This window comes from Schistocerca nitens, chromosome 3, assembly GCF_023898315.1.
Source record: "Schistocerca nitens isolate TAMUIC-IGC-003100 chromosome 3, iqSchNite1.1, whole genome shotgun sequence".
In the NCBI taxonomy this organism is placed as follows: Eukaryota; Metazoa; Arthropoda; class Insecta; order Orthoptera; family Acrididae; genus Schistocerca; species Schistocerca nitens.
In genome coordinates this window covers 922108996-922129139 of record NC_064616.1, presented here as the reverse complement: position 1 = coordinate 922129139, position 20144 = coordinate 922108996, and the positions used below count along the sequence as shown (strand labels likewise).

General features: G+C 43.0%; 1 protein-coding gene across 1 annotated transcript in view; it reads left to right on the top strand.

Moving 5' to 3' along the window:
* The first annotated feature begins 9760 nt into the window (after nt 1-9760).
* The window catches only part of LOC126249486 (uncharacterized), a 34660-nt gene continuing 24276 nt past the window's right edge, over nt 9761-20144 (top strand). The window contains exon 1 of the mRNA XM_049951139.1: nt 9761-9996. Within this exon, the coding sequence (XP_049807096.1) occupies nt 9761-9996 (236 nt within the window). The remainder of the gene's footprint in view (nt 9997-20144) is intronic.

Here is a 20144-nt window from a genome sequence, read left to right as displayed (position 1 = left end):
GCTATCAACTTAACAAATATTAAACAACTTTTTTATAATACTTCACAAAAAGTATCATTAATTCTATCAAAAATTTAGCTTTCCCCTTTTTTCTCATTTAATTTAATTCTACCATAAGATAAAGGTCATGGTTTCCTCATCTTCATTACGATGGATAGTAAGAGTGAGATTGATGGTGATGACGGTTAGTAGGTTAGTAAATTTTTAATTGTTTATTTCTTTTTTTCTAACTACAGGTATATTACGTTGTTTTGAAAATTTCGCACCTTGACTCCGACTCCAGCATCTTTTTCTCTGCAATCTCGTCTTTTTGTCCTTAGCTGTAACAGAACTTCAAAATACACTTTAATTGCCTTTTAAAAATCGTCTCTGTTGATCTGTTGTATTGTTTTTAACGTCGTACTTATACCTTCCTCCTCTTTTCTCGATAGCAAACTTTTACATTCCTATCTTCCCTCATCGTACTCTTCCATACAAAAATCTTTTCTGGGTGAACTTGACATCCTACTATTCTACCTCCTTCCACGAAATAACATGTTTCTTGCTTAGCTTAATATTTCAATTCTCTTTCTTAATTATTACCTCCTAACGACTTCTTATACTTACTTCCCTCATGTTTCTATTTCATTATCAGGTTGTGGTATCTTCCACAAATCCTATATGCTTCACATATTCCCCAAAATATCTCTCCAATTATTTGTTCTCCGTCCTCGACGGAACAAATTTAAAATGTCTATCTCCTTCTCCCCTAGTCCTCTATTTCCTACCTACTTCTTCACTTCTTTTGTTCTACAAAGTCCGCAGCTCGTGGTCTTGCGGTAGCGTTCTCGCTTCCCGCGCACGGGTGCCTGGGTTCGATTCCCGACGAGGCCAGGGATTTTCTCTGCCTCGTGATGACTGGGTGTTGTGTGTCTTTAATCATCATTTCATCCCCATCGACACGCAAGTTGCCGAAGTGGCGTCAACTCGAAAGACTTGCACCAGGCGAACGGTCTACCCGACGGGAGGCCCTAGCCACACGGCATTTCCATTTCTTCTACAAAAATCAACTTCCTACTCCTTCACACTACCTCTTTAAGAGAGAATCTACTACGATTTCGTTAAACTATCCACATGCTGATCTCTATTTTTCTCCTTACTTTCAACTCTTTCCCCAGAACACATTTCGTTTTCCAAAGGGCTACATTAGTGGTTACTTTCCTGTATTTTCATCATCTTTATTCTCTTACCTTCTTACGAACGTCATTTTATTTAATTAATCGAGATAAGTACAAGTTAAAAGTTTTACCTGTGTGCATTTTGCTCTCTTTCCTACTTTTTGATTTTAGGACACTCAATACAACTAAATTCTCGAGTGGACTCTTCTTTTTCTTTTGTCTAACCTTTGTGTAACTTTAAATTACTCGAGTGGTGCAAACCTAATGTTTTTCCTGTCTTTGGGTTAACCAATTCGACAATATCATCATGGACTACTTTACTCACTTCCATGGGGTCTTTGTATACCGAAAAGAATTTGTGGCTCTGGTATTTCCTCTTGCTAGAGAGATGGTGTGTTTTTACTAGATCCTTTTGTCCTTGTAAAAATACTCGTGTGTTTGCCGTTCTGTCCGCCATTTCTGATTGTTCAGCTAACCTCTGTCTTTCTCAAACTGCACGAGCCTGCCCTCTCGTCAACATCAAGTTATTCGATCTTACACGTTTCCAAAATATCATAGAAAATTTGTTAGACTACGCACACAACATTAGAAATACTGTTCACTGTTTGTGGAATTTCAACCCAACACAACAATGCCGTAAATAACTTCGCGTGCGCCAGGAAGGTCATACACAATCTACTTCAACACAATAACTTTGATTCTACTTGTTAATACAACTTTTCTACACTTTGGCTCACACATTTACTGTATTCTGTCCGCTATACATTGGGTAAACTCGTCACAAAACAACACATTTTTTTCCAAATTCAAAAGTTGTTTTTATTGCTAATTTGACTAATTGTCATCCAGGCAGACCAATTGCCATCCTGGCAGGGTCGCCATATGTAAAGTGGGTGCTTATTCTGCAATTGAGAACAACTGTGTAAGTTGAAGTGACAAGTTTAATGCCGCAAATTTTAGCACAAGAAGTACAGCTTTTACACAGTTTTCAACTCGACGACATAAAAACAGTTCAGTGGATAATGCCTCTCACCAACATCAAAAAGTTAAATAATCCAATACACCACACTATTAAAAATTAACTCCCTGAAAGAACATTAGCCGTCCGGGGTGGCCGAGCGGTTCTAGGCGCTACAGTCTGGAACCAAGCGACCGCTATGGTCGCAGGTTCCAATCCTGCCTCGGGCATCGATGCGTGTGATGTCCTTAGGTTAGTTAGGTTTAAGTAGTTCTAAGTTCTAGGGGACTGATGACCTCAGAAGTAAAGTCCCATAGTGCTCAAAGCCATTTGAACCATTTGAAAAGAACATTAATCCTAAGCACAATAATATGAAAGTTTAATTGGAAGTTTCTTTACAAAACTGCTCCTACACATACGCGAAAATCGTCCGATTCCGGTTCAAAGTTCGGTACTATTTTGGATGACAATCAAATTTACGGTGGATGGTTAGTTATGTGACAAATTTGAGCGCAAGATTACCCAAGGATGCTCGAGTTTACAGTGGATGCAAGTTGGTGAACCAACAAAGTTTGCTCACGGTATTTACCTTAAGCTGCGACGAGCTGCTTACTACAAGGTCGCTCTCTCCCACTGAAATTTCTACAAAACTAATCAGGCCTTCACTGAACTTTCCAGCAGAAACTTTCCCTATGTTTCTCGTTATGGGAGAAAACATGTACTCAGCCCTAGTCTTAGTATGTGGCAATATACACGTGCGTGGTTGGAGCAGTGTGCATATTATAGTGCCCTCTCAGTTCTCACAAGAACAATTAACTAATTTAGCTGGTTCGTTTCTCCACAGTTGGAGCTAAACATTGCTACAGCTAATCTCTAGCCGGATTGCAGCTGCTGTGAACGCAGTGTCCACATAAATTTCTTCTGTGCGTCATACAGAGTGTTAAGCACTCCGTTCTGCACTTGACGCCAGTTCAGAGAAGAGTCCTCGAAAATTTTTCTCTTGTCTTACTCATGGCAGAACTGCCTTCCCTACTTGGGTTCATTCGTTTTTCACGTCATGGCCTTTTTCGACCATTAGGAGCGTTCCTCCTATTTTGTGGAAACTCTCTCTACCAGTCACAATGTCCATTCAATCAAACTGCGCCGAAACTTCAGTATTTTTCTCCTCCCTAGAGCGTTTCCGCCAATAGGACGTTTTGTGCCCGTTTTAGACGTCTAAAGTAAATTGACCTTTCCGTATATCACACTCGCTGGACATGTGATCGAAATGCGTTGCTAGTTTTTGTCCATATCCAGTTGGAATTCCGAAACGCAACTTTCTAAAGCTTTTTCTCTGTCCCTTGTGCAGATGTGCCGCTACACGTGGTCCTCCCACCTGAATCACCTGGTTGGGGTCGCTGACCTTCCTACTGCCACCCCTTTAATTGGTTTCCGTTGTAAACCCTACAGTGCGCCTTCGCTATGCCATTGTTCGCCTTGCTTTTCAAACTAAAATCGACTTTCGTTGCCTGACCCACCTTACACTCAAAGACGTGCATTGTATAGCTATGGTGTGTTAATTACCGTTGATTGATTGTTATCCCTTTTTGCATTACATACTGATATGCAAATGTTCTCATAACTGCTGAATTACGCTAGGTGTCATATTCACCTTCTCGTTGCGATGCATAAGGCTCTCATGTAAGGTGCGAATCTGACCATTTATTCTGCCACCTTATGCCGCTTATTATGATGTGTCTCCTATCATGCATGGTATGTTACTGAGATGATTGAGGTCTACGCATGGTATTACAGGGTTGTTACAAATGATTCAAGCGATTTTACAGCTCTACAATAACTTTATTATTTGAGATATTTTCACAATGCTTTGCACACACATACAAAAACTCAAAAAGTTTTTTTAGGCATTCACAAATGTTCGATATGTGCCCATTTGGGGATTCGGCAGACATCAAGCCGATAATCAAGTTCCTCCCACACTCGGCGCAGTATGTCCCCATCAATGAGTTCGAAAGCATCGTTGATGCGAGCTCGCAGTTCTGGCACGTTTCTTGGTAGAGGAGGTTTAAACACTGAATCTTTCACATAACCCCACAGAAAGAAATCACAGGGGGTTAAGTCGGGAGAGCGTGGAGGCCATGACATGAATTGCTGATCATGATCTCCACCACGACCGATCCATCGGTTTTCCAATCTCCTGTTTAAGAAATGCCGAACATCATGATGGAAGTGCGGTGCAGCACCATCCTGTTGAAAGATGAAGTCGGCGCTGTCGGTCTCCAGTTGTGGCATGAGCCAATTTTCCAGCATGTCCTCGGGCTACGCGTGAAACTTGCCCGCACGCGTTTAACCGTTTCTTCGCTCACTGCAGGCCGACCCGTTGATTTCCCCTTACAGAGGCATCCAGAAGCTTTAAACTGCGCATACCATCGCCGAATGGAGTTAGCAGTTGGTGGATCTTTGTTGAACTTCGTCCTGAAGTGTCGTTGCACTGTTATGACTGACTGATGTGAGTGAATTTCAAGCACGACAGACGCTTTCTTGGCTCCAGTCGCCATTTTGTCTCACTGCGCTCTCGAGCGCTCTGGCGGCAGAAACCTGAAGTGCGGCTTCAGCCGAACAAAACTTTATGAGTTTTTCTACGTGTCTGTAGTGTGTCGTGACCATATGTCAATGAATGTGAATTTATGAAATCGCTTCAATCATTTGCAATAGCCCTGTATATACGAGGGTTGGAACTTTAATAGTGGCAACTATTTACGAGGCCTATTCAGAAAGTAAGCTCCGATTGATTGCCAAATTGAAACCACAGTGAACATCAGAAATGTTTTACTTGTAACAATTAGCTACACCGTTCAGCTACTTCTCTACGTAGTCGCCGTTCTGACTTAGACTTTTGTCATAGCGTTGTACCAACTTTTCAATAGCCTCATCATAGAAGGCAGCCGCCAGTGCTTTCCGCCAATTCTCCACGCTGGCCTACACCTCGTTGTCTGTGTCAAAATGTTGTCTTCAAAGACAGCGGTTCATGTGACCAGAGATGAAACTCAGGGGGAGACAATTGCGGACTGTATTGCGGGTAATCTCACATTTCCATTTGAAAACGATGCAGGAGCATCTTCATTGCCCCTGCAGAATGCGGCTGAGAATTGTCTTGAAGAAGAAACAGCACGACAGTTATGTAATGTTAGCTGCATAGCTTCAGGCGAAATTTCTCACCAGGCCCTCGTACTTGGCGGCAGACACTATTTTCTAGACATCTTTACGCACTAACTGCGAGCTCAGAAATGAGAAGAGCGACGTGATGCTAACTTGGGTTATACTAGAGACACTACCCAACACATCTGTGCAAAGCTTTATCGGATTTTCATAGTCGTTTCCATTTCGCGACCGATCGGAGCTTACTTTCTGAACGCCCCTCGTATTTACAGCTCGTACAAAATAGATATGTGTTTCTAAGTTTTACTGACCTTCAAAGTAGTCACCAGCATTGTGTATAATCTGGTGCCAGCGATGTGGAAGTCGTAGGATACTCTTAGCAGTGCCAGTAGTGTTGACAGTTAAAGCGGCGCGGTCTATTGATCGACGAATTTGTAGCAGCTCTGAAGTGAATGCCGTGAAGTGTTTCCTTCAGTTTAGAAATCGAGGTGAACTTACGAGGATGTAAGTCAGGAGAGTGCAGTAGGTGGTATAGCACTTAGCAGCCCCATCAGTCAAACAAATCAGAAACAAGTTGCACTGTACGTGCTTGAGCATTGTCCTGCAAAATGATGGTCAGGTCCTGCAGAGAGTGTCATCACTTCTGTCACTATGCTGTTAATTTTTGGAACACAACCTATGGTTTAGTTCATGAGTGAATTGTCACAAACATCAATTGGTCTCTTTTTTATTGAACTATGTTTGGTTCGATCATAGCTTGCTATTATATGTGGTAGGATATCTGTCCACTTGTATGAACCACGAAGATTAAATTGCTCCCACAGTTGAGCTTTCACTGTCCTGTTCAGATGCTCCACAACACTCGCTTTCAGAAGGATAATGTTGAGTAGTGGTGTATTCTGTACCGCTCCATCACAGCCTTGTTATGTTCATTGTAAAATTCACCACCATGAACGGTTTGAAGGTTGTCTGGACATCAATTCGTGCCTGTTTGTAGCAAACGTTCGAACACCGCGGTAACATCTCTCCCTGTCTTTTTTTTTCACAGGTAATGCCCATGTGAATTTAGAGTAAGTATCAATAACCATTAAAATGTACTTGACATCTTTATTCTCATGGCTGTACAAACCCATATCCACAAGGTCCGCCTGCCACAAGTCATCCACTCCTTTAATCATCACATGTCTGTGAGGGTATGTTCTATGTGCCGGTTCGTGCACCTCCTGAACTACTGTTTCCATACTTGGTATTGTAAGTAGGCTGTTTAGGTTTTTTTATTGGTAACGCCACCTCTGTATGAAAATCACTGGCTGTGCTGTGTGCAGTCTGTGGCTGCTTTGCATTGTTGTAATACTCGCCATTGTAGTGTTAGGCAGCTGGCTGTGAACAGCGCGTAGCGTTGCGCAGTTGGAGGTGAGCCGCCAGCAGTGGTGGATGTGGGGAGAGAGATGGCGGAGTTTTGTAATTTGTCATGAACTGCTATATATATTATGACTATTAAGGTAAATACATTGTTTGTTCTCTATTAAAATCTTTCATGTGCTAACTATCCCTATCAGTAGTTAGTGCCTTCCATAGTTTGAATCTTTTATTTAGCTGGCAGTAGTGGCGCTCGCTGTATTGCAGTAGTTCGAGTAACCAAGATTTTTGTGAGGTAAGCGATTTGTGAAATGCATAGGTTAATGTTAGTCAGGGCCATTCTTTTGTAGGGATTTCTGAAAGTCAGATTGCGTTGCGCTAAAAATATTGTGTGTCAGGTTAAGCACAGTCCTGTATAATTGTTCAAAGGGGACGTTTCAGTATTATTATTATTCGATAATTCCTCTTTCTCTAAGCTCTGAAATTTTTGCGACAACCTCATTCAAATGTGCTGTATTACCTGCAGCAAATGAAGCCATCAACAGTTGAAGTCTATCTATCAGTTCATCAGCCTCATCGTAATAGTTTAAGTTTTTTGAGTGCCTTAGGAAGATTAGATTCATTAAGCCTGGTTTTCTTTTTAACTCCTTATTCCCGATGTGTATTGTGGTATCGGTTAAACTTATAGATTGAGAGCCAAGCATGTATGGTCTCCCCTTGCTGACACCAAATGTTCTATCTATGCTAGCCTTTGAGTATCGGTTTGTGAACTCAGCAGTTGGATCGTCCTCAATGTTATCATCACCGCGCGATGATAGCTTTCTGATAGATTGGGTAACGGGTTTAAAAGTCTCTGTTAGTGTTTGCTCCCGATATAGGCCCCATCCTCAACAATCATTATTTCTCTCGAACAGCTTTACACGCCTGAATGACTTTATGCTTAGTCGACATCTTGATGCATACTATTCTGAGCTCTGTATATCGCGAGGCTTTATATATGCTTTGTTCTTCTTCTTCTTTCCCGGATCCTCCCCATCCTCCTCCTCAATAATAAGAGCCTCAGTTTCTATTTTCGTCTCAACTGCGCTAATTCTTTTCTCTAACCGGTGTTGGTCAACTGCAAAACCTTTCTGATTTTCTCTTGACTCCCTTACAGTCTTACCGAATATGTTGAGTCATCCCTCAAGAGTTTGAAATTTAATATCAGTATACATGCGAGCATTTTGTGTAGAGCATACTGATGCATTCACCTATTTTGTACGATTATATATGAAGAAACTCCTGGAGGTTCCGACTGTACCTACCATCCTTCTGTTTTCGAATTTTATCAATAATGATAAACCCGTACTGTGAGTGATTCCAGCAATCTCCACATATCTTTACAAATTACTTGTATGACATGTTAGTCCCCACATGAGCCTGGTAAACGTGTTTTAAATTGAGGTTGTCTTGTTAGAATGCTATAATGAGGTTGGTGTTATCCCTGACCAACTGTTTTGGGATCCGGGATTATGTCTGACACAGATAAAATATGTCAGCACCCATATGACGACCAAAGCTGAAATATCTACGGATCTGGTCCTGCTTTTCAACAGCTACATCGTCAAATATGAAGACTGTGTTTGGCTTTACTTCTTCAGGTGGAGGGATGTCTTCGCTTTCACTGAATGCCCTGTACGTTACACCATCTATGCCATCTAATATTCTTTGCAGTAACTTATACTTGGGTTGAAATAGTGTTTTGGAGAATATGTGGACATACTCGAAATAAACTCCATCAATGTCTGTTAGCAGAGCCATGAGAACATTTGTCTTGCCACTGTTGGAGAGACCTACAATTACAGCTCGTATGCTGTCGGGGAGGAGCACGCCATTCTTCTTAGTCTTCTCTTAGTCTTCATCTTCACAGGACCAGTCACCTACAACAAAGTCCTTGTGGTGAGGGTGTTTCACCCAGCCTGCCATGATACCTACTGTGTTAGGTCCTGGCGTGCAATAGGGTTTTATATAAAAAAAGAAAATGTGCGTAATCGCATATGGCATTCTATGTAGAATCATTATGTCACAAAATGCGAGCGTAAACGTTCATTTAAGTACGTAAACGTGTGTGACATTTCTATGTAGGATCATTTTATCTAGAGAAATAACACAAACACAATTTTGAGATTATGAATATATTTGTTTATTCACGATCTACAGTTATACTTGCCATTATCATCAATTTTAAAAAAAAATAATGTGCTTCTTTTTTAATCGGTGCAGCAGCAGTACAGTATTTAGAAAATAGCTGCTTCTTATGTCTCTCAAATTCTGCACATATATCTCGCAATGTAATCGGCGCATTGGAATAGTCTGGTATTCCATTAGTAAATTTGAGTTCAACATGCTCCACACCTATTTCACGAATAGCACAAGACTTCAGCACTGCACTTATACAGGTACTAAAACAATGCTGCATGTGTGAAGCCAGTTAATGATATCACTGTATATGGCTTGAACATATGGGAGCCATCTATTTAGTCTCTCCATCGTAGTAGTTATCGCCAAGTCTAGATTGACAAAGTTATCAACAGTCGAGTGCTGCATGTAAATACTCTGACGCTCAGCACTTTTAACTCTTAGTGTAGCATCAGCACACATTGATAATATTCTCGCTGTTAGACCGCGGCAGTAGGAGCGGGACGGAACATATTCTGTAGTCATATGCTTCTTGATGTATGTTTTTGCACAACAGAGTTCATCCCACTCGTAGTCTGAAAACCGCACTTTAATATTTTTCGGCACATTTTCGAGCACTACCACAGTTGACAAGCTACCGTCTTGTGAAACTTCAATTCCTACATGAAGACGTTTTGAACCGCTAACTGTTAACACATAGCATGAGTCGAATAGTAAAGGTGGCAGTGCACTGGAGGTTGGTATCTTCTCATCCACAACATCCACACAAGCACGGTTAGCCATCTATTCTTGCACTGATGCTGGAATGTCTCTTGTGCATTGCTCAATGGAAGGTGCGTACGATGGACGTCAGTACGATGCTGCACTCTCAACAGTACCGAGCGGCACTGACAACAGAGTCTCGTTATCGTGATCCAGCATGCTGAGAAGCTGAACTAGAGGGTCCTGCATGATTGAGTCTGAAGCCGCTGATGCCAGGGATTCGTGCGGGTTGGAACCTACCAACCCCCACGTGCAGGAGCTTGTCGCCGCCGCCATAGGTGATGATCCCGACTGGTTGGAACTTGCCAGCCTCGACAGGTTGGAGCTTGCCGCCACCGCGTATGTGGGACCCGCTGGGATGGAACTTGCCGCTCCTGGCAGGTTGAATATTGCTGGCGCCATTGGTGTGGCCCCCGACAGGGTGTAGGGGGACTCTAAGGATGCATCTGGTGGAGAGAGAGAAGAATAATCATGAGCATAATATGTTGCTGCTACAGAAATAATAATAATAATAACAATAGGGCAAAGTAGATACTTACTTTTCTGCTACTTCCTCCTCCTGTTTTGCTGGGCTGACGGGCGCTTCATCATCCTGGCTGAGTGGTTGACTGACGACGATAGATTTTGAGCAGCTGCTGGGCTCTCGTTATATACACATGCCTAACTCGTCACGATGCTGTGCTCCTACTGGCTGAACTGTACGATCACGTGACCTAATGCAGTGCTCTCTAGTGGTGAACTCGTGAACTAGGTCAGTTCTTTGGTCTGCTGGATTGGGGGCAGTTGTCTCTTGTGGAGAGGGAGCTTATATGTAGGTTTTAGAAATGACAGACAGTTCCAGCAGAGACAGATGTTTGCATGCATTGTGTAATGCATTTATTTGCAGGACCGTATTCTTCGTCTTCATATGTTCAAGCATTACTGCACGCTTCCATTCTACATGTAGGAGGCTATGGGGGCAGTCCTCAGCTGTAAGCTTACAGGCAACATGGCTGTTAAACTCCTGCAGGTCAGGCACCAATAGATCTTCGCTAGAACACATTCTGCACAGTCACGAGGATGGGGATGAACAGCTGTTCTTCAGTGGTACATATCGTGATTCAGGCTATACTTCACTAGATTATTTCTCTGGAACGCTATTTTAACACTGTATGCTTTAAAAATGTTCGCGATCTTTTGCGAGACTGTTCCATAGCATGGGGTGGTGACCATTTTAATTTTATCTCACCTACTTTGTAACGGTTATTAACCGCTATCTTCTTAATGGTGAGTAGCTCGGTCTCTGTATCCTGCCTGGTATTGCCATATTGGCTGCTCTGTGCACTAGACTACAAACGGTAGCTTCTTCACAAGCTTGCGGATGGCATGAATCATTAGGAATCACAGCATCAGTTGCTGTCAGTTTTCTACTAATGGTAAGAGCGTGCTTATTGCCCTGTTTTTTGATGTTCTAGTCGATGAACTGTAGACTGCTGTCAGTCTCATGCTGCACGGTAAACTCAGTTTTGTTACGGATGTTGTAGAAGAACAGGGATTATTATAATACTTCAAGAAAGAGACCATTGTATTCACTGCACGTTTACAACTGATTGAGAGTGAAATAGTTAAAAATCTTGTAATCATAAGTTTTATATTCATGACAATGGTTTAGCCGTGGGTCCAGCATTTCAAGGGCTATGGCTGAAATTTTTATCATTGACCCACAAGACAAAGTTTTAAAGTCTGACCAAGACATTATGGCTAAAACTCTTTATTATAAACGTTATGTAGGTGATATTTTGTTGTTTGTTGACGGTTCCGGTTAAGATATTGATGAAACAGTAAAAAAGTTCAACGATGCCCATAACAAAGTTGAGTTTTCCGTGGAGTATGAAACTGACAGCACTTTAACATTTCTCGATCAGAATATTAAAAAGCAGGGCAATAAACATTCATTTACCGTTTACAGAAAACCGACGACAACTGATGCTGTGATTCCTAACGATTCATGCCATCCACAGGTTTATAAAGAAGCAGCTTCCGTAGTCTAGTCAATATGCCAATGAGCAGGAAGGACAGAGAGACAGAACTAAACATCGTTAAGAAGTCAGTGGTTAACAACGGTTATAAAGTAGATATTGTCAATAAATTGTTGTGTAAAAGTAATAAGCGCAAAAAGAATAAACTTAACAGAGATAAAACGAAAATGATCGAGATGTCGTGCTATGGAACAGTCGCGCAAAAGATCGCGAACATTTTTAAACCGTACAGTGTTAGAGTAGCGTTCCATACAAATAATCTAGTGAGTATAACCTGAATCACGAGGCGGTAAAAAGATAAATAAGTTTGAAATATCTGTATCTTAAAAATTCCTTGCGCGTCCTGTGAAGAAAAATAAGTTGGACAGACAGGAAAAATATTTTAGATCAGGTGCAAGGAACATGTAGATGAGTTCATACTGAGTAATTACGACAAATCAGCTCTTGCAAACCATATGTACGAAACAGGCCACACCTTTAAGGGAACAGAAGAAGACTTACAAATCGGCCACCAAGTGTTAATAAAATGCAACTAGGACTGTTTTAAGGCACATTTTTTATTCTTATTTTATCCTCAATATCTTCTTCTTCGAGTGCTTTTTTCCGACTCTTTAATGGCATTCTTCATGGCGCAGTCAGAAAATAATGGAAATAGAACATCTACTGCTCTATTCCGTTCGGGGTCCCAGGTTCGATTCCCGGCGGGGTCAGGGATTTTCACCTGCCTCGAAATGACTGGGTGTTTGTGTTGTCCTCCTCATTTCTTCATCATCCATGAAAGTGGCGAGATTGGACTGAGCAAAAATGGGAATTTGTACGGGCGCTGATAACCGCGCAGTTGAGCGCCCCACAAACCAAACATCATCATCATTATCTATTCCCTACTTTAAATATATGTTTAAATTGTTTTTATGTTCTGCAAATGAATTTACGTTTTCATAGTTGTAATACGTGAATCAATTATCTAAACACGATATGCCAGATAGTACTATGTTAAACTTGTGATTATTATAATCTGCATAATACATCATTCACTTTATCTGTCCTTTAGCTGGTTCACTGGCTAACACTTTTCAGAAGGTATAAAATATGCTGTCGCAGTGATAACATGACATTGGCGAAAAGTTGCACGGAGTACCTTTTCTCCATTACTAATGAGCATGACAACATTAATTAGTGGTGCTGCAGGAATGATGAGACCACGGCACTCCAGGCCACTTCAGCCCACAACCCTACGATGCAAAATTTCGCCGTAAATTAATCTAAATGGTTAGCAGAGACATTGAGAAACAGTGACCACATTCATTTTCCATTCCTGTCCAAACATCTAGCCTTTCTTATGACGTTATTTTACGACACTAGCAGAAATAAAATGGTTCGCGTAGATATTCATTACTTTTAATAGAAGTGGAGACACTGCCGGATTACGAAGAGAAAGCTATATAAGAATTAGGTTTTATTAGTCGTGGGCATTACAACACAGACAGTTCCACGTCTAGAAGTACAAACGGTTCAAATGGCTCTGAGCACTATGTGACTTAACTTCTAAGGTCATCAGTCGCCTAGAACTAGTTAAACCTAACTAACCTAAGGACATCACACACATCCATGCCCGAGGCAGGATTCGAACCTGCGACCGTAGCGGCCGCTCGGTTCCAGACTGCAGCGCCTAGAACCGCACGGCCACTCCGGCCGGCCTAGAAGTACACATTTGTAATCAAAAGGTGCATCGTAGTGTGCAGATTAGTAAATCAGTTAATCATTTCACGTATAAGGAGGTCTCAATGATAAGGTAGTGATAGCATCTATTATTGCGGGTATTAGAAGGAATGGTAAGAAAGGTAGGAAAATATTTTTGCTTAGCAAGAGTGACAGGACACGACATCAAATATTCAGGAAGAATATGTAGAGTACAAATGAATAAAATTCAAAATCATCGTTCAATATGCCTTAGACAAGTATGTTCTTAACAAAGTCTTAAGAGCTGGGAAAGGTACACCACTGTTTAATGAACGTGTTAGGAAACCGCTACGCAAACAAAGAGAACTACATCACAGCTGCAAGAGAAGTCAAAGCCTAGCTGACAAACAACAGCTGAACGAGGCGAAAATAAGCGTAAGGTGATCTATGAGAGAAGCGTTCAGTGACTTTGAAAGTAAAATTTCGCCAACCGTTCAGACTAAAGACCCTAAGAGATTTTGGTCTCACGTAAAACCAGTAAGCGGAACGAAATCATCTAGTCAGTCACCAAGGGACCATAGAGGCACCGAAACGGAAGATGACAGAGAGAACGCTGAAATACTGAATTCGGTCTTCCGAAATTATTTCACCGCGGAAGATTGTAATACGTGCTTTCAATCATCGTATGAACATTGAAACTGCAGATGTTGAGATAACTGTTCGCGAAATGGAAAAGCAGCTACAATCGCTTAGTAGTGCAAAGGTATCAGAACCAGATGAAATACCTGTACGATTCAACAGAGATTATACGAAAGAACTTGCTCCCCTATTAGCAGCAGTTTATCGAAAGTCGCTGAAGCAATGAAGGCTACCTAGCGACTGAAAAAACGTGCAGGTCATTACGACTTTCAAGAAGGATAGTAGGATAGGTGCTCACAATTATAGACATATATCACTGACATAAATTTGTTGTGAAATAACCTGTTTTATGCTCACGTATTATGACGTTTTCGGAGAATGAAAATCTCCACCATAAAAATTAAAGTAGATTGCGGAAACAGAGATCTTGTGAAATTCAGCTCGCTCTGTTTCTGCATGAGATCCACAGCGCTGTCTACCTGGCGTTGGGGTTGATGTCATGTTCCTAGACTTCAGGTAGGCATTTGACACCATCCCTCACTGCCATTTAGTTAAAAAGAAAAAAAAAACACGAGCTTACCGAGTACCGGACCAGATTTGCGACTGGACTGAAGACATCCTTGGAGACTCGGAGATATAACTCAACACGTCGCTCTTAAAAGAACAAAATCAACAGATGTAAATTTCAGGAGTACTCCAAGGAAGTGTTATAGGCCCGTTACTGTTTACAATGTATATAAATGATCAAGCAGAAAGTGTCGGAAAATCCATAAGGCAGATGACTTATGAATGGCGGAGGGACTGGCAGTTGACCCTGAACGTAAATAAATTTAACATACTGTGCATACATAGGAAAAGAAATCCACTATGAACAACTACATTATCGATAAAAAATTGCTAGAAACAATGTCTACCGTAAAATATCTAGGAATAACCATTCGCGGCGATCTTAAGTGGAATGACCACATAAAACAAACAGTAGGAAAAGTAGATACTAGGCTGAGAGTCATAGAAAGAACCTTAAGGAAATGTAACTCATCGACGAAAGAAGTGCCTTACAAAACACTTGTTCCAACGATTCTAGAGTACTGTTGTTCACTCTGCGACTCTTGCTAGGTACGAATAATAGAAGAGATAGAGACGGGTTGTTAGTCGGTGCGAAAGCGTTGCGGAGATGCTCTAAAAACTCGTCTGGCAGACGCTACAAGAGGGGCGTTATGCATCACGGAGTGGACTACTACTAAAATTCCGAGTGAGTACGTTCCGGAAAGAGTGGGACAACATATTACTTCCTCTCACATACGTCTCGTGAAATGACCTCATCGCGAAAATTCAAGAATTAGAACTAATGCTTACCGACAATCATTCTTCCCACGCAACATTCGTGATCGAAAGGGGCAGGGGAGATAAGATAGTGGTGCCAATGTACACTCCTGGAAATTGAAATAAGAACACTGTGAATTCATTGTCCCAGGAAGGGGAAACTTTATTGACACATTCCTGGGGTCAGGTACATCACATGATCACACTGACAGAACCACAGGCACATAGACACAGGCAACAGAGCATGCACAATGTCGGCACTAGTACAGTGTATATCCACCTTTTGCAGCAATGCAGGCTGCTATTCTCCCATGGAGACGATCGTAGAGATGCTGGATGTAGTCCTGTGGAACGGCTTGCCATGCCATTTCCACCTGGCGCCTCACTTGGACCAGAGTTCGTGCTGGACGTGCAGACCGCGTGAGACGACGCTTCATCCAGTCCCAAACATGCTCAATGGGGGACAGATCCGGAGATCTTGCTGGCCAGGGTAGTTGACTTACACCTTCTAGAGCACGTTGGGTGGCACGGGATACATGCGGACGTGCATTGTCCTGTTGGAACAGCAAGTTCCTTTGCCGGTCTAGGAATGGTAGAACGATGGGTTCGATGACGGTTTGGATGTACCGTGCACTATTCAGTGTCCCCTCGACGATCACCAGTGGTGTACGGCCAGTGTAGGAGATCGCTCCCCACACCATGATGCCGGGTGTTGGCCCTGTGTGCCTCGGTCGTATGCAGTCCTGATTGTGGCGCTCACCTGCACGGCGCCAAACACGCATACGACCATCATTGGCACCAAGGCAGAAGCGACTCTCATCGCTGAAGACGACACGTCTCCATTCGTCCCTCCATTCACGCCTGTCGCGACACCACTGGAGGCGGGCTGCACGATGTTGGGGCGTGAGCGGAAGACGGCCTAACGGTGTGCGGGACCGTAGCCCAGCTTCATGGAGACGGTTGCGAATGGTCCTCGCCGATACCCCAGGAGCAACAGTGTCCCTAATTTGCTGGGAAGTGGCGGTGCGGTCCCCTACGGCACTGCGTAGGATCCTATGGTCTTGGCGTGCATCCGTGCGTCGCTGCGGTCCGGTCCCAGGTCGACGGGCACGTGCACCTTCCGCCGACCACTGGCGACAACATCGATGTACTGTGGAGACCTCACGCCCCACGTGTTGAGCAATTCGGCGGTACGTCCACCCGGCCTCCCGCATGCCCACTATACGCCCTCGCTCAAAGTCCGTCAACTGCACATACGGTTCACGTCCACGCTGTCGCGGCATGCTACCAGTGTTAAAGACTGCGATGGAGCTCCGTATACCACGGCAAACTGGCTGACACTGACGGCGGCGGTGCACAAATGCTGCGCAGCTAGCGCCATTCGACGGCCAACACCGCGGTTCTTGGTGTGTCCGCTGTGCCGTGCGTGTGATCATTGCTTGTACAGCCCTCTCGCAGTGTCCGGAGCAGGTATGGTGGGTCTGACACACCGGTGTCAATGTGTTCTTTTTTCCATTTCCAGGAGTGTATATTCCACCAAACGCCGCCTGGTGGCTTGCAGATTACTGATGCATATATTATCGTAATGTACGGCGTTTACAGTGAGGAAGTAATTAACAACCTCAGGCAGAATTTAAACGACACCAGGGTAACTGAGTTCCGTATTTAATGTTTCTAATCATCTTGAAAAATGCGTTGTATTAGAAACAATTACGATACCTTTCTTCGATGAAGGCTGATGGAAACAATGCTTGCTAGCTCTGCGCGTTAAAAAAAGAGAGAAAGTGAAGTAGGTTACGTCCCTGAATTGTTGAGCTGGACTTTAGAATGTCCGCGATTTCGAAAGGCTACGGTCACTGCTAGCGGTGCAGTGAATTGAGACGGCCGCCGCAGACGTCTGGTGCGCTAAGGACACTGAGAAATGTGGCTATCCAAAACAGATGAGGGAAATGACGCGGAAGTTAAGTTCAAGACTGTATCCGTCAGCACATTCTGCTAACGAGGTGTTACAAAGCTGTAACCGAGCGAGTTGGTACTGTGATTAGCACACTGCACTCACATTCGGGAGGAAGACCGTTCAAATCCACGTCCGGCCACCCTGATTTACGTGATCTCGTTGTCTCGTCCCATCCTTCGAATCAACCAACAAAGCTGTAACATAAAGAGAAGTTTTTAAAATTGAAATCTACTCGTCACGGGTGTCGATAACTCCATCGTCGTATCTGTGATTAAACAGAAAAACAAGTAATTAAGGAGCGAACCCGTTCTTTATCCTGATCTACTGAACAATAAAAACGTGGAGAAAGATTCAAACATGCCACACAAAAACACGTTCCTCCCAGGAATAGATAACCAGCATTGAGTCAGATCTGTACATACTTGGACCAATGTAACTCCGAAATCGATTACTTCCCACAGTTCATGTTTGTAGAAGCAACCTATTTCTGGTTGAAAATGCTTATTTTTTTATATCTTTCTATGTTTTTAATGTTTAGTAGGTCAGGAAAAATAATAACTAACTCAGTTCGAATGAATTAGCTCCTTTACTTGCATGCACGTTCTACCACAGATTTTACGTAGAGTTACCAAACCCATTCTTGTGTTCAATTAAGACAAGCTGCAACAGACGCCTAGAACAGGAAATTGTGGAGCAGGATTTTAGTGGAATATCGTCCCCAATTTTCAACGTAATCTTCTGAAAAGAAATACTGAGCATATCCGTAATCACGATCCAGCAGTGGCTATTAATCTGACGGGAAGCTTTACAAGAGTAAAAATCTCCGCTGCAGAATGGAAATTTCATCGACACCCTATCAGTTTTTATTTTGTAGCGTGGAAACTTCTTCGAGTAGTGTGTTTGCAACTAAGTGGATGTATGAGAGATATAATGAAATTGCTGGTTGACGCCATTTCTCAGCTTTGACTATAGTTCCAACGACACAAAAATTTACTCTTTAAGTGTGACTAAGAGGTTAGAACGGAGGAGTGTGCAAGTTTAGTTAGCGGACTTAAAACTTGACGAGGTCGCTATACACTAAATACCTTGAAATGACAATCATGAACTACTTAAATCGGAAAGATCACATAGGTAAGGTTGTGGGAAAGGTGAACCAAATACTGAGTTTTATTGGCAGAATACTTACAAGATGCAACAAACCCATTAATTAGATGGCATACACCATGTTGATCCGTCTGCTGCTAGAGTACTGCTGTGCGGTATGGGATCCTTACCAGATAGCATTGATGGGGGACATCCCAGATATGATACGCGAGCTGGAGTGGCCATCATTAAAACAAAGGCGTTTTTCGATTCTGCGAGATCTTTTCACGAGATTTCAATCTCCAACTTTCTCCCCCGGATTCGAAAATATTCCTGTACAAGGAGAAATGAACATCGTGATAAAATAAGATAAATCAGAGCTCGCACGGAGATATTTCAGTGTTCCTTTTTCCTGCGTGATGTTCATGAGAAATAGTGTTACAGAGGTTCCATGAACCCTCCCCAGGCACTTAAGTATGTATTGCAGAGTAAACATGTAGATTTAGTTACAGATGGCGTGTAACTAAACCGTGTAGCATACCCCAGGAACTTATTTTCGTAACATTTAACCCCCCTATTCAGTCTACACCTCCACTATTAATTGTGTATCAGTTTAATGAAACTGTTTCCTGTAAGAATGGAAGCATGCAGACTGTCACTGTGGCAGCACATATGGCAGCATAATACACTGAAGGGCAGAAGAAAATGGTACACCTACCTAATATCGTATAGGGCCCCCGCGAGTCCGCAGAAGTGCCGCGACACGACGTGGCATGGACTCGGCAAATGTCTGAAGTCGTGCTGGAGGGAATTGACAACACGAGTCCTGTAGGGCTGTGTATAAATCCGTAAGAGTGCGAGGGGGTGGTGATCTCTTCTGAACAGCACGTTGCAAGGCATACCAGATATGCTCAGTAATGTCCATGTCTGGGGAGTGTTAACGGGCACAGGCGAGGCTTAAAGCTTTGTGTCGTGCAGTCATCAAGGGCACACGTGTGGGCCTTTGGCTGAGAAAGCCCAGATCGATGATGTTTCGTTGAATGATTCGCACGCCGACACTTGTTAATGGCCCAGCACTGAAATCTGCAGCAGTTTGCGGAAGGATTGCAAAAATGGTTCAAATGGCTCTGAGCACTATGGGACTTCTGTGGTCATCAGTCCCCTAGAACTTAGAACTACTTAAACCTAACTAACCTAAGGACATCACACACATCCATGCCCGAGACAGGATTCGAACCTGCGACCGGAGCGGTCACGCGGTTCCAGACTGAAGCGCCTTTAACCGCACGGCCACACCGGCCGGCGGAAGGGTTGCACTTGTGTCCCGTTGAGTGATCCTGTTCAGTGTCGTTGGTCCCGTTCTTGCAGAATCTTTTTCCGGCCGCAGCGACGTCGGAGATTTGATGTTTTACCAAATTCCTGATGTTAACGGTACACTCGTGAAATGGTCGAATGGGAAAATCCCCACTTAATCGCTATCTCGGAGATGCTGTATCGCATTGCTCATGCGCTGACTGTAACAACACGATCAAACTCACTTAAATCTTGATGACCTGCCATTGGAGAAGCAGTAACCGATCTAAGAACTGCGCTAGACACTTGTCTTACATAAGCGTTGCCGACCGCAGCGCCGTATTCCGCCTGTTTATATATCTCTTACTTTGAATAAGCATTCCTACACCTGTTTCTTTGGCCCTTCAGTATATAAACGTTCCAGCCAGACTTGAGTGTTCTGCTGTCCGTATTCAGTGGTCTTCAAAGACCAGAGTTAACTCCAAGCAGAAATAAATGCCTATAGACGAAAGGAAGAGAGGTTAGTGTTAACCGTTCGTCAGTAGTGAGTTCATCAGACTTGGATCTGAGCAGAGAAG